We start from the raw sequence: 12,720 nt of genomic DNA, 5'->3' as shown, positions 1-12,720 counted from the left end.
AGTACCTCGTGTATATCACACTCCCCTCCCTGCGCCACTTCTAGCATTCAGTGTAAAATACACGAGGAAGTGTGGAGCAGCATGGGCTGACATGGCCAACGTGTGGTAAGAATTTCAAAGTGGCAAAGATACCCAAAGTCAGCATGGAAGGGTTTACTTGACCAGCAGGGGAGGCTTTTGTCCCTTAATGTTGTGACACGAGTTGGAGAGAGAGAGAGAGAGAGAGAGAGAGAGAGAGAGAGAGAGAGAGAGAGAGAGAGAGACCTTCTTCATTCTCCAAACGCAACATCATGTAACCCAACGACCGGCTCTTGTGAAGGGTTCGGAGTCCTTGCTAAACAAGTGGATCACACGTAATGGGCGTGTACATTATGGCGGGATATTGCTCTGTTTCATAAAAGTGTTACTTAAGTCCCAAGGTTAAACTCCTAGCTTCGTCCTCCTCTTGCATCCCTCACTTATTAGCATATCCTAACTGTAACGTTGTGCGTCATCTTTCACCGCTATTTACCATTGAAGTATTGGAGTCATCGTATCATTACTTCAGCAAGTACTGTGCAGGCGATGGTGCTTCCTCTGACAGACCACCAAACATTCTAACAAACACCTTAAAACTAAAGGCGAGAGCATTGCACAAAAGATCATTATTATATTTAACTAATTAGCGTAATATTACATGTATATTTTCACTTTTCCTTAGTAAAGTAGTAAATTCATGTCATGTATCGTCCTTGTTGACTATAGCTGTGTAATGAAAATTAATCTACAAAAATGTATTTTATGAGGGTTAGGGAGAAGTACTAGAGCAAGCAATGATAGCAAGAGGAGGAGAGACAGAAATCGCACACACATCCGTTAAGGCATGAATGTTGCACGCCTACCTCCACACCGGCTTGAAGCAAAATACTCGCACCGCGGCACAGCAGTTGTAATTTACAAAGCAGGAATTCCCTTTATACGTCACATCACAAGTTCATTAAATTTCGAGTTTGGTTAACACATGAAGATAGTTAAACATACCTTCAAGTTTTGCAGCTAACTTCAACTTCACAGTCTGGAAATTCATTTTATCAAGAAAGTTTCTGGGACTTCCCAATCTTTTTATTTATTTATTTATTTATTTATTTATTTTTTACCGCCGGGTGCCGAGAAAATACAAATGTGCTGATTTAGTTATGCAGGATAGCATGTGTTAATCAAAGGTAACATTCTATGATATGAAATTGCCTTCTGCTAAGGATAAAATGTCACCTCTCTCTCTCTCTCTCTCTCTCTCTCTCTCTCTCTCTCTCTCTCTCTCTCTCTCTCTCTCTCTCTCTCTCTCTGAGGAAACAAAACGAAGGAGTGCTTACAAGCAAGCACCATTTTCTCATAACGGTACACGCTTGCCTTGAGATCATCGGCCTTACCTGAACGTATGAAGACTGACCCTAAGTTTTTTTCACGACCATGATCCTACCAGAGGGCATGAGGAGGAGGAATGCAAAGGAATACAAAGGAAAGCCAAACAGCAACAGACCTTTTGGTCCTTGCAAGGCTGTTTGGTAAAGGAGAAGGAAGAGGAGGAGGAGGAGGAGGAGAAATAATAAAATAGGAAAAATCATGCGTACACCATGCACACACATTAATTTAATTAACCAATGTCACTCGTATGGCAGGAAGAACAGGCTAGCCGAGCGCTCTGCCCTTGCATTCCGCGCGCATAATTAAAAAGCGGCTGAAGGGAAGGCGGCGAGGAGAGCGAGAACCCCCTTGTCAGCACTTTAATTTCTTGTGTGAGACGTATCGTCTTTTTTTGACCCATCCCCAACATCAGAACATAAGAACATAAGAAATAAAGGAAGCTGCAAGAAAGAATTAGGCCTACACGTAACAGTCCCTGTATGAAATATACCTATTTCCACCTATCATCTCATCCATAAATCCGTCTAATCTTCTCTTAATTAAAGTTCCCTAATGACTCAGCACTAACAGCTTGATTACTGAGTCCGTTCTATTCATCTACCACTCTACTTGAGAACCAATTCCTTCCCATCTCTTTTTTAAACCTATTTTTTTCAAGTTTGAACCCGTTATTTCTTGTTCTATCCTGGTTATTGATCCTAAGAAATCTGCTAACGTATCCTTGTTATAACTCTTATACCACTTAAAGACTTCTATCAGGTCCCCTCTTAACCTACGTCTCTCTAAAGAATGTAAATTTAAAAGTTTCAATCTCGTTTCGTAAGGAATACTCCTCATCCCCTGTATCCTTTCAGTCATTCTTCTTTGTACTGATTCTAATAGACCTATATTCTTCCTGTAATATGGGGACTAGAACTGCACAGCGTAGTCTAGATGATATCAGAACAGTGCCAAATATAATCTTAATATTACTTCAGGACTTCTACTTTTAACACCCGTAAAAATTAATCCTAATTTGCTCTGTTTCTGGTCTCTATGCATTGCTTTCTTAGACGAAGTTCAGAGCTAACTATAATTTCCAAATCTTTTTCGTAACTTGAACCTACCAGAGCTTCATTGTTTATTGTGTATCTACTGTGTGGGTTTCCTCTATCTACGCTAAGTACTTTACATTTGTTGATATTAAAATGCATTTGCCATCTGTATGTCCATTCCTTCATCCTATCTAAATCTGCCTGCAAGGCAATGGCATCTCATTATGACCTAATTAATCTACCTATTTTCGTGTTCTCCGCAAATTTACTAACATCACTAATAATTCCACTATCCAAATCATTGATATATATTACAAACAACAATGGGCCTAATATTGATCCCTGCGGCACCCCACTAATTACTTGATCCCACTCGGATTTAGAGCCGTTTGTTACAATTCTATGTTGCCTGTCGCTTAGCTACGACCTTATCCAGCCTAACACCTTCCCATCCATCCCGTGCGCCCTAACCTTTCTCAGAAGCCTCTGACGAGGTACCTAGTCAAAGGCTTCAATAAAGTCCAGCTATAGGATGTCATAACTATCACCATTATCTGTCACCTCGTAAACCTCGTAAACTTAACAAGTTCGTTAGGCAAGACTTCCCCTTCGTGAAGCCATGCTGTGACTGATTTATCAAGTTATGTTTGTATAAATGCTCCCTAATGTTCTTCGCTATTATTGATTCCATTATTTTACCTACAACAGAAGTTAAGCTGACAGGTCTATAATTAGAAGTTAAAGTTTTATTTCCTTTCTTAAAAATGGGTACAACATTAGCCTGCCTCCACATTAATGGTACTTCACCTGATTCAAGTGATTTCCTAAAGACAGAAACTAACGACTCACTAATAACCTCTTTGCATTCCTTAAGGACTCAGGGATATATTTTATCTGGTCCTGGTGTCTTGAACTTTTTCAGCCTATCTGTCTCATGTTCTACCATCTCCTTAGTTATGGTAATATCTGTCAGCCTCTCACTTTTTTCTGCTCTAAACATCTGCTCACTATTTGGCATTTCCTGTATGTTTTCCCTAGTGAAGACAGTTAAAAAATACTTGTTCAGAATTTTAATAAACTCCTCCACAGAACTAACCAGCTCCCCATCTGCTGCCTTTAATGGACCTATTGTTTCTCTATTCTTCGTTCTGTATACCTGATAGAATCCCTTGGGGTCCGTCTTCGCCTGACTGGCTACCTTTAATTCATAATTGTTTTTAGCTTTCCTCGTTAACCTCCTGACTGTTCTAACTAATTTATTATATTGTAGCCTTAAAACCTCTTCCCCTGCCTTTAATATCTTGTATATACTTCTCTTCCGCCCTAAGTATCATAGCTGTCCTCCACCCTCTACCTGCGTGACTGCTTCCTCTTTGTTAGTCAGAATTAAATCTATAAATCTAGAATATTATTCCCCCTTGTGGGTTCTAAGATTACCTGTTTTAAAAAATTATCCTGAATTACCTCAAGAAATTCCTTTGCTTCACCATCAGGCTCCAGTCGATATTCCTAAAGTAAAAATCTACCACACAACTGACTGTACCTGCTTGATTTGTTTATTTCCTTTCCATAGTGGGGTGTTAACTTCCTTTGCACTATTCGGTGACCTGTACACTAATCCCAGTACCAGTGACTGTGATCCTTTCTTAATATCTATCCATATCGACTCCATTTTGCTATCTGTTTTAATTCTACTCTTAATACAACATTGTATTAACATGTCCCTAACGTACAGCGCGACGCTTCCTCCTCTTCTGTTTTTCCTTTCTTTAGAGAATAGTGTATAACTATCTATCTTAACCTCTGGATTAAATACTTTTCCTGACATATATAACGAAGCTTGATATCAAAGTTCTCTACACACACCATTCCTCTAAGCAAGTCTATTTTCTTCAAAATACTTCTACAATTTGTGTAGTAAGCACTTAAGCTATTCCTCGCCTTCTCTGAACTATATGAGAGATTTCAGCCTGGTACACATACGAATATAAGTATGTAGCTTACTAGAATACAATGTAATAAGACAGACATATAGATTCTTATTACTATTATTACTCTTATTATTGTCATTATTATTATTATTATTATTATTATTATTATTATTATTATTATTATTATTATTATTATTATCATCGTCATCATCATCATCATCATCACTTATCTTCAGTATTAACAAACAGCCTTATCTCAGCTATTCCCTTTAGTAGGAGACGTCAACCTGGAGGATGGATATATAGGTTTTCAACATTAATCCCCATAACACTCTAATACATGAAAACCAGCTGAAAGAGAAGGAAAGAAACAAATAATGGGAAGATTTATACATGCCACACCCAAAACTGCACAAAGCAAACAGGTTCTGACCATGGAGGTGAATGAATCTGCAGTCTCGGTAACCTGCGGCAAGAAAAACAGTTGTTACAAGAGTAAAGGAGGAATAATATTACTGAGCGTCCTCATGGCATACTGTTTACCGTTAGAGGTCGTTGACTGTTTTGAGCTCAACGTGGATGAAACTACACAGGCCCGCCACGCAAGACAAGTCCCGTCCACGACAGGAGCTGTTCTGCCGGTGAGTAACAGTGTGTGTGTGTGTGTGTGTGTGTGTCAACACAACAAAAACACCACCACCAACAACAACAACAACAATAACTACAACAAAACCATTACCACCATCACTACCACCACCAACCACAACCAGCACCACCACCATCACCACCACCACCACCACCACCAACAACAACAACAACAACAACTCTTTAACTTCGTGAAAAAGGATACTCTATATTTAGGTAAGATTTATGGTGGACTAAATCAAACACTTCCATAACAAACAAACTTTATGAGGAACGCCTTAGGTGTTAATGAAGTTTATTCTTCCTAACGATATGTACAGATGAAGAGACGTAATATATATATATATATATATATATATATATATATATATATATATATATATATATATATATATATATATATATATATATATATATATATATATATATATATATATATATATATATAATTTACTTTTTTTTATGTTCTTAAGCCTCAGGAGGACAGCTTTCCATCCAATATTTGGTCAGACGTAGAAGTCACGGACGTGAGGCTGCCTACCTCCCTCCGACCACTGCACTATCTGGTTCACCTTCAGCCTTTCGTCAGGGGCAATTTTAGCATCGCAGGCTATGTGGAGGTGGAGGTGGAGGTAGTGAAGGAGACCTCTATCTTCACTTTCCACATGGCAGACATCATCACCCACAATGACACAGTCAAGGTGTGTGTGTGTGTGTGTGTGTGTGTGTGTGTGTGTGTGTGTGTGTGTGTGTGTGTGTGTGTGTGTGTGTGTGTGTGTGTGTGTGTGTGTGTGTGTGTGTGTGTGTGTGTGTGTGTGTGTGTGTGTGTGTGTGTGTGTACTGTACAGTCTAAATACAAGCAGGCAGGAAAGCAAAACAATGTGATGACAAAGACCTCAAATAAACATTGTTCATCATTGCAAGTATGGATATGAGTAACATTAATAAACTCATTACAGGAACCCCAAATTATGAATAATGCAAAATAATGATAAATACAGATAGTGGATGCTACTAGCCGAAATGAGAAGGGCGTGGGCATCTTGAAGCAGACGTATGACAATCAGCGCCAGTTTTACATTGCCTACCTCCAATATCCACTAACTTGGGGTCGCCGATATGTGATGTCTATGGAATTCACAGGTTGCCTCAACGATCAGACGCGTGGCTTCTACAGATCATCATACAAAGACACAAACGCCACAGAGAGGTACGTACGAATAGAAGGTGTTAAGTGATATAGCAAGAATGCTTGTCCTGCTCGACATCAATTTAAAAGTGTGGAGAGTCAGGGCTTGTTTGGCAAATTAATCAGATCTTAATATCTGTACCGTGCAACCTGTACGATGTCCATTGTCCATCAGTAATGCAAACTGATAAACACAGAATGATGCACCTGTTTACTGTGCCACAGGTGGCTTGCCGTGACACAGTTCCTGCCGACAGATGCCCGCCGAGCCTTCCCGTGCTTCGACGAGCCGGCCATGAAAGCCACGTTTGAGGTGTTCCTGGCGAGGGAGACAGACATGTCCGCCATCTCCAACATGCCCAAAATAAACAGCTGGCCAGTAGAAGGTCAGCAGGGGTGGATGTGGGACCATTTCAACACCAGTGTCCCCATGTCCACCTACCTTGTGGCATTCCTTGTGTCTGACTTCACGACGATGGAAGTTGTCACAGAAAACGGCATGTCCTTGAGGGCGTGGGCACGAGAGGCTGCCATCAACCAGGCAAAATACTCACTTGAAACCGCTACAGACATCCTCACCTTCTTTGAGGACTACTTCGGTATCCCATATCCACTTCCGAAACAAGACATGACTGCCATACCAGATTTCGCCACAGACGCCATGAAAAACTGGGGCCTTATCACCTACAGGGAGACTTCAATGCTTTATGACCCGAAGGTGTCTTCAGCCTACAACAAACAGCGAGTAACAACATTTGTGGCACACGAGCTGTCTCACCAGTGGTTTGGGAACCTGGTAACTCCTAAATGGTGGACAGATATGTGGCTCAGTGAGGGTTTTGCAAGCTTCATGGAGTATGTGGGCGCTGACCATGCTGAGCCAGAGTGGCAAATGATGGATCAGTTCATCGTGATAGACTTACACAGGGTTTTCAGACTTGATTGCCTTGAGTCTTCCCATCCCATCAGCATCCCTGTTGGTCATCCTGATGAGATATACGAGATATTTGATACCATCACTTACTCCAAAGGTGAGGCCGTATTTATCAAGCAGTAATATACAGTGGCAGAGGTGTGGTCGTGTCATATTTACATGTTATTTTTCTTCTTAACTCGATGGACATTTTTCATTGCCATCATATCTGAGTCCATTCCAAACATGTATCTATGGTAATTCCATGGAGGAAATTTTTCCCTAAATTTCATTTTCTATTTTATTTCTTTACTTATTTACTTATTCAATCTCTCTCTCTCTCTCTCTCTCTCTCTCTCTCTCTCTCTCTCTCTCTCTCTCTCTCTCTCTCTCTCTCTCTCTCTCTCTCTCTCTCTCTCTCTCTCTCTCTCTCTCTGCCGCAGTGTTGCATTTCTTGCTATCTTCCATTAGTTGGCTTTGTTTCAAAGGTGGATAAAATTATCAGTATGTCATGAAATATCATGAACATGATGTCACATTTTACCGTCTGAGGGCAATTTTTTTAACTTAACATACATTTCGTTGCGTTTCAATAACGAGTGATGGAACTTGAGCCAGAATCTAAGAGTGGGTGGATCACTTCTATATACAATCTATTTAAGGCTGGTAATAACGCAAAACAAATATTAAGACGGTAGCAAAGTCAACACTCTTTAAATTGAATGTTGATAAGGATAGTCCATTCACTTCACCATCTTATGGAAAAACAAACTCAACAAGTTATATAAACAGACGGCAAGTTGTGACCCTGACAAGCTCCATTACACGCAAATCATCCGTAGTATTCAAACAAACCCCATTTTGTGGGTGAGTTACCTTACAGAGAATCCAGAATTTCAAATTACTTAACCATGAATGGCTGAAAACATTTCTTAGAATAGGAAAAAGTCGCCAGCGCATCGCATCACTTTGCCAGCTTCGTTTACTCTGTGTGCGTGTGTGTGTGTGTGTGTGTGTGTGTGTGTGTGTGTGTGTGTGTGTGTGTGTGTGTGTGTGTGTGTGTGTGTGTGTGTGTATTGCGTATACATACACATATACATACATTCCTCCAGAGAATAGATTACTCAGATTTTAGCACAGTCTTTTTAACCCTCAGGTGCTTCAATAGTCCGAATGATGTATTTTTTCCTGACGGAGGCAACCTTCCGTAAGGGTCTCACCAACTATCTGAACACCAGGTGAGCAGCTGTACACATGAACCATTGAGAAAGCTGCTAACTGACCACACTTTTGAAGTTGAAGAGGAAAGGAAAATTAGTAGGAATGAATGAATAAATGAATAAATGAATAAATTATTTAATATATATATATATATATATATATATATATATATATATATATATATATATATATATATATATATATATATATATATATATATATATATATATATAAACAAAGCGGGAGATATGAGTTTGCAGTGCGTTGTAAAACCCCGATATATACATGTGCTTTGGTTGATTGCACGAACATGTCATGAAAGAAGAACCAAGATGTGAAAGGATGGGTTGTATTCCTAAAGAAGAAAGCAGCAAGTCAGGGAAGACAAAAGGGAGACACGATGTAAACAGACAAGCAGCAACTCAGACAAGACGGAAGATACGATGTCAACAGGCAATCTTTGCCATTGTCCTGCAAAGATTTGGCGCCAAAATATGGTTGTTTTTTCCATATGTGCCAGAATTTATAACGTTGTACTACGTTACTTGTGTAACTTGAATTGATAAATTAAACTCATATAGAGAGGAAAAAATAGCATTCGTCCCAGGGTGACGATACATCCTAAACCCGAGATAATGTAACATGAGAACATAAGAAAATAAGGGAAGCTGCAAGAAGCCATCAGGTCTAAATGTGATAGTCCCTGTATGAAACATACCTACCTATTTCCACATATCATCCCCATCCATAAATTTGTTTAATCTTTTAAAGCTTTCTAATGACAGCACTACCAACCTGATTACTGAATCAATTCCATTGATCTACTACTCTATTTGAGAAGCAATTGCTTCCTATCTCTTTTTCGAACCTAGCTTTTTCAAGCTTGAACCCATTATTTGTTGTTCTACCCTGATTACTGATCCTGACAATTTTGCTTATGTCACCCTTGTCATGTCCCCTATACCACTTAAAGACCTCTATCACGTTCCCTCTTAACCTGTGCCCCTCTAAGGAATGTAAATTTAAAGCTTCGGTCTCGTTTCATAAAGAATATCTCTCATCTATTGTATCCTTTTAGTCATTCTCCTTTGTACTAATTCCAATAGATCTACCTCCCTCCTGTAATATGGTGACCAGAAACGCACAGCATAGTCTAGATGAGGTCACCCTTGAAGTTTTAGCAAGTTATCCATCAACTTCATCCAGTGGATGAGATGAAACTTATATCACGAAACTGAAAGAGTTGTGTTACCATAACGTGAAGACTTGTGTTCTTGTTACGATCGTACGTATTTCCACAGATATAAGTTTGCAGATGGCGTAAAAGCCATGCGACCTAGGATAGCCCGTTCAAATGCATTGAATATAATTTCAATCCTATCCTAGAAACATTTGAAAGAAAACTATAGAAATGTTCATTAATTTTGATATCCCAGTTCATTCTTTCTTTGTCTTTCCATCTCTATATTATGGAGCATATGCTAACTTGTTTAAAACTCTATTACAATTCCTAAGTACCAAGCATGAGAAAGGAAAATATAATGTGATTTATTTAACGTCAGTTTATTCTTCCTTTCCCTTCCCATCACAACAAAGAGCATATGCCAATGCAGAGCAGGATAATCTGTGGGACTTGCTGACACAAGCTGCTCATCAGGACTTCACACTTACCAAGTACATCACCGTCAAGACTGCCATGGAAACATGGACACTACAGATGGGCTATCCTGTGATCAAAGTCATCAGAAGTGCCGATGGAACGTCGGCCACAGTCACACAGGTAGTCACATGAAATGATCAAGGGACGAATGAGTCTCCATTTTATAATCATAACTTATCCCATGACGGTCCGTAAAAATCTGTCTCAAACACACACACACATACATCAACCAATTCAGTAATTATAGTTGATTTATAATCGTAGTAACTCAAAATTCATGTAAATAAAACTGAAATTACTGTTTGTTTCACCAGGAGCGGTTCCTGTTGAGGAAAGACGCCAAGTCCACTGACGCTCAAGTCTACAGGTGGTGGGTGCCACTCTCCTACACCACACAGGCCACTGCTGACTTCAGCAAGACAGCACCCTCCAGGTGGCTCTCAAAGACTGACTCTAAGATCACGATCCGGTCCCTCCCAGATAGCAGGCAGTGGGTGATATTCAATGTACAGGAGACTGGCTACTACAGAGTCAACTACGACGACAACAACTGGGAGCTGCTGATCAAGCAGCTCAAAGCCGATCACACCAAGATCCACGTCAACAACCGCGCGCAGCTCATAGATGACGCACTCAACTTGGCACGAGCGGGTACTTTTGTTGCTTTATTTCTGGTCACAATGTTGCTCAGCCACCAACTCTCCAGTACATACTTATTTTCTCTAGAAGACATTTGTATGAATGGATATCCTATTGAGTTTGTTACTCTTAATGCCCGTGTACATTTTCTGATGAATAGTCTATATTTGCAGTAAATCACATTTAATTTATGAAATTTTTCCGTCACAAATACTCTTCGTTGTAATACAAGAATCATAACAACATTATTTTCTTTTCAGGTCAGTTATCATATTCCTTGTCAATGAACCTGATTGCATACCTAAAGAAGGAAACCTCATACGTACCATGGGCTACTGCTCTGGACAACTTGGCGTACATTCATAAACTTTTCTCCCATAATGGAGCTTATGGAGCTCTGAAGGTGAATGGAGCACTATTTCACTGCATTATTTGAAAATCAGATTCGAAGTCAAACACGAATAATTCATGAGTTCAGAATTCACATCATACACCATCTCAGCATGGTCACAGCAAACATTCTCTTTCACTACATTAACTAGCCCATTACCCTCAGAATTTCTTACTCCGTCTGCTTGAGCCGCTGTACAAGTCTGTTGGGTTTCAAGACTCTCTAACTGACCCTCATCTTGATCAGCACAAAAGAGCAAAGATGCTCAGTTGGGCCTGCAAGCTGGGTCATGAAGACTGTGTCACCCAGTCTGTCAGCCTCTTCAGTCAGTGGATGATGAACCCAATGAACAAAAGGTGAAAGCACATTGAAAGGAGGAGTGAAATAATCTTTAAAGCATTCTGTAAACACAGTCATGAACTTTTCCTTCCTTCCTTTGTAGGACCAATAAAATAAGTCATAGTCACGAAATACTAAACAGAATCCTTAGAATCACAATTTTCAGCATCATCTCCCCAAACCTGAGGGATGTGGTGTACTGCACTGCCATAGCTGCTGGTAAGGACAAGGAATGGGAGTTTGCATGGAATCAGTACCTCAACTCAAATGTTGGCTCTGAAACGAGCAGACTGCTCTCGGCTTTGGGGTGCTCCAGGGAGAAGTGGATTCTGTCAAGGTGAGATGATGATATTCCACCACAGGACATCAGGTCCATGTAGAAAAGTATGATGCATTAAGCAACAACAAAGCCTGTTTCCAACCATTGTGCACTTGTTTGATTTTCGTAAATAGTGTTCTCCGGTGAGTTTGGTGCGTTCTACTTGAATGATGCCCAAGGTCATTTAAGCAGGATAATAGCTAATATTTTGTGAGCTTTCCATTCCTACACTTCTCTGAATGAGCGAGAAGGCTGTCAGCGAGCACCATAAGATGTACCACGTCAAAATTCTCCGGTCATGAAGTTCTGCTTGAAGGTTGGGCACCGTTAAGCACTCGTGGCCGTCTCCGATCCTTATTTTTTTTTACCTTCAAACTAAATAATACAAATAAGTGGCTCACCAGGTACCTTGAAATGGCGTTCACCAAAGACACTGGCATAAGGAAGCAAGATGCAGTCATGGTGTTCTATTCTGTGGCCTCGAACACTGTGGGACAAGACCTGGCTTGGACCTTCTTAAGAGATCAGTGGCATGATATTATTGATTAGTAAGTACATCACAATGTTTCATAACTCTACACTATACACGGCACATGAGACAATTCTAGTACGGGTCCTCAAGCCACATGGTTGTCTCTTATCAAGTTCATAATAATTACCAAAATTTCCTTTAGAATTATAAATATAAAAACATGTAAAGACAAAAGGTGACATTTTCAGTCACTATATCAAAATCATACTTTCTACCTTAAGACTGTATTTTCAGTATGGGAAAAGGCTTCTCCGGTCTCCATTATCTGATAACATCAGGAACTAATGGCATGAACAAGGAACAGCATCTTGATGAGGTAAAAAAAATACAGACCTCATTCATTGAGAAGCAGTCTGAAGGATTAGCTCATAAATCTTTTGATTCTATTCAGCATATCTACAGTATCTCATGCGATCCTCTTGTACTGTAGAAGCAGGCCAGTCGAGGTGATTATATCACTTTGGCCTTGCCAGGTCATGTAGTGCAATGAGTATGTTGTCTCG

The 12,720-nt window shown here is 39.9% G+C and overlaps 1 protein-coding gene across 1 annotated transcript; it reads left to right on the top strand.

Annotated features, from left to right (window-relative positions):
- The first annotated feature begins 4,896 nt into the window (after positions 1 to 4,896).
- Positions 4,897 to 12,076, top strand: LOC135115083 (puromycin-sensitive aminopeptidase-like protein). Its single transcript, XM_064031574.1, has 8 exons — positions 4,897 to 5,010; positions 5,494 to 5,715; positions 6,016 to 6,248; positions 6,405 to 7,256; positions 8,273 to 8,294; positions 9,737 to 10,117; positions 10,312 to 10,648; positions 10,897 to 12,076. Exons 1-8 carry the CDS (start codon positions 4,897 to 4,899, stop codon positions 11,070 to 11,072), a joined length of 2,337 nt encoding a protein of 778 aa, XP_063887644.1. The 3' UTR covers positions 11,073 to 12,076.
- The last annotated feature ends 644 nt before the right edge of the window (positions 12,077 to 12,720 follow it).

The sequence above is a fragment of the Scylla paramamosain genome, chromosome 28 (assembly GCF_035594125.1).
Source record: "Scylla paramamosain isolate STU-SP2022 chromosome 28, ASM3559412v1, whole genome shotgun sequence".
Classification (NCBI taxonomy): Eukaryota; Metazoa; Arthropoda; class Malacostraca; order Decapoda; family Portunidae; genus Scylla; species Scylla paramamosain.
The sequence above is the reverse complement of the archived record's forward strand: the minus strand, read 5'-3'. Positions and strand labels throughout refer to the sequence as shown.

Bases quoted from the DNA above. Each gene is read 5' to 3' on its own strand.
- LOC135115083 (XM_064031574.1), top strand. From the start codon at position 4,897: ATGGCATACTGTTTACCGTTAGAGGTCGTTGACTGTTTTGAGCTCAAC. The intron at 7,257-8,272 runs GTAATATACAGT...TTTAACCCTCAG, and splicing joins GAGGCCGTATTTATCAAGCA to GTGCTTCAATAGTCCGAATG. The intron at 10,649-10,896 runs GTACTTTTGTTG...TTTTCTTTTCAG, and splicing joins ACTCAACTTGGCACGAGCGG to GTCAGTTATCATATTCCTTG.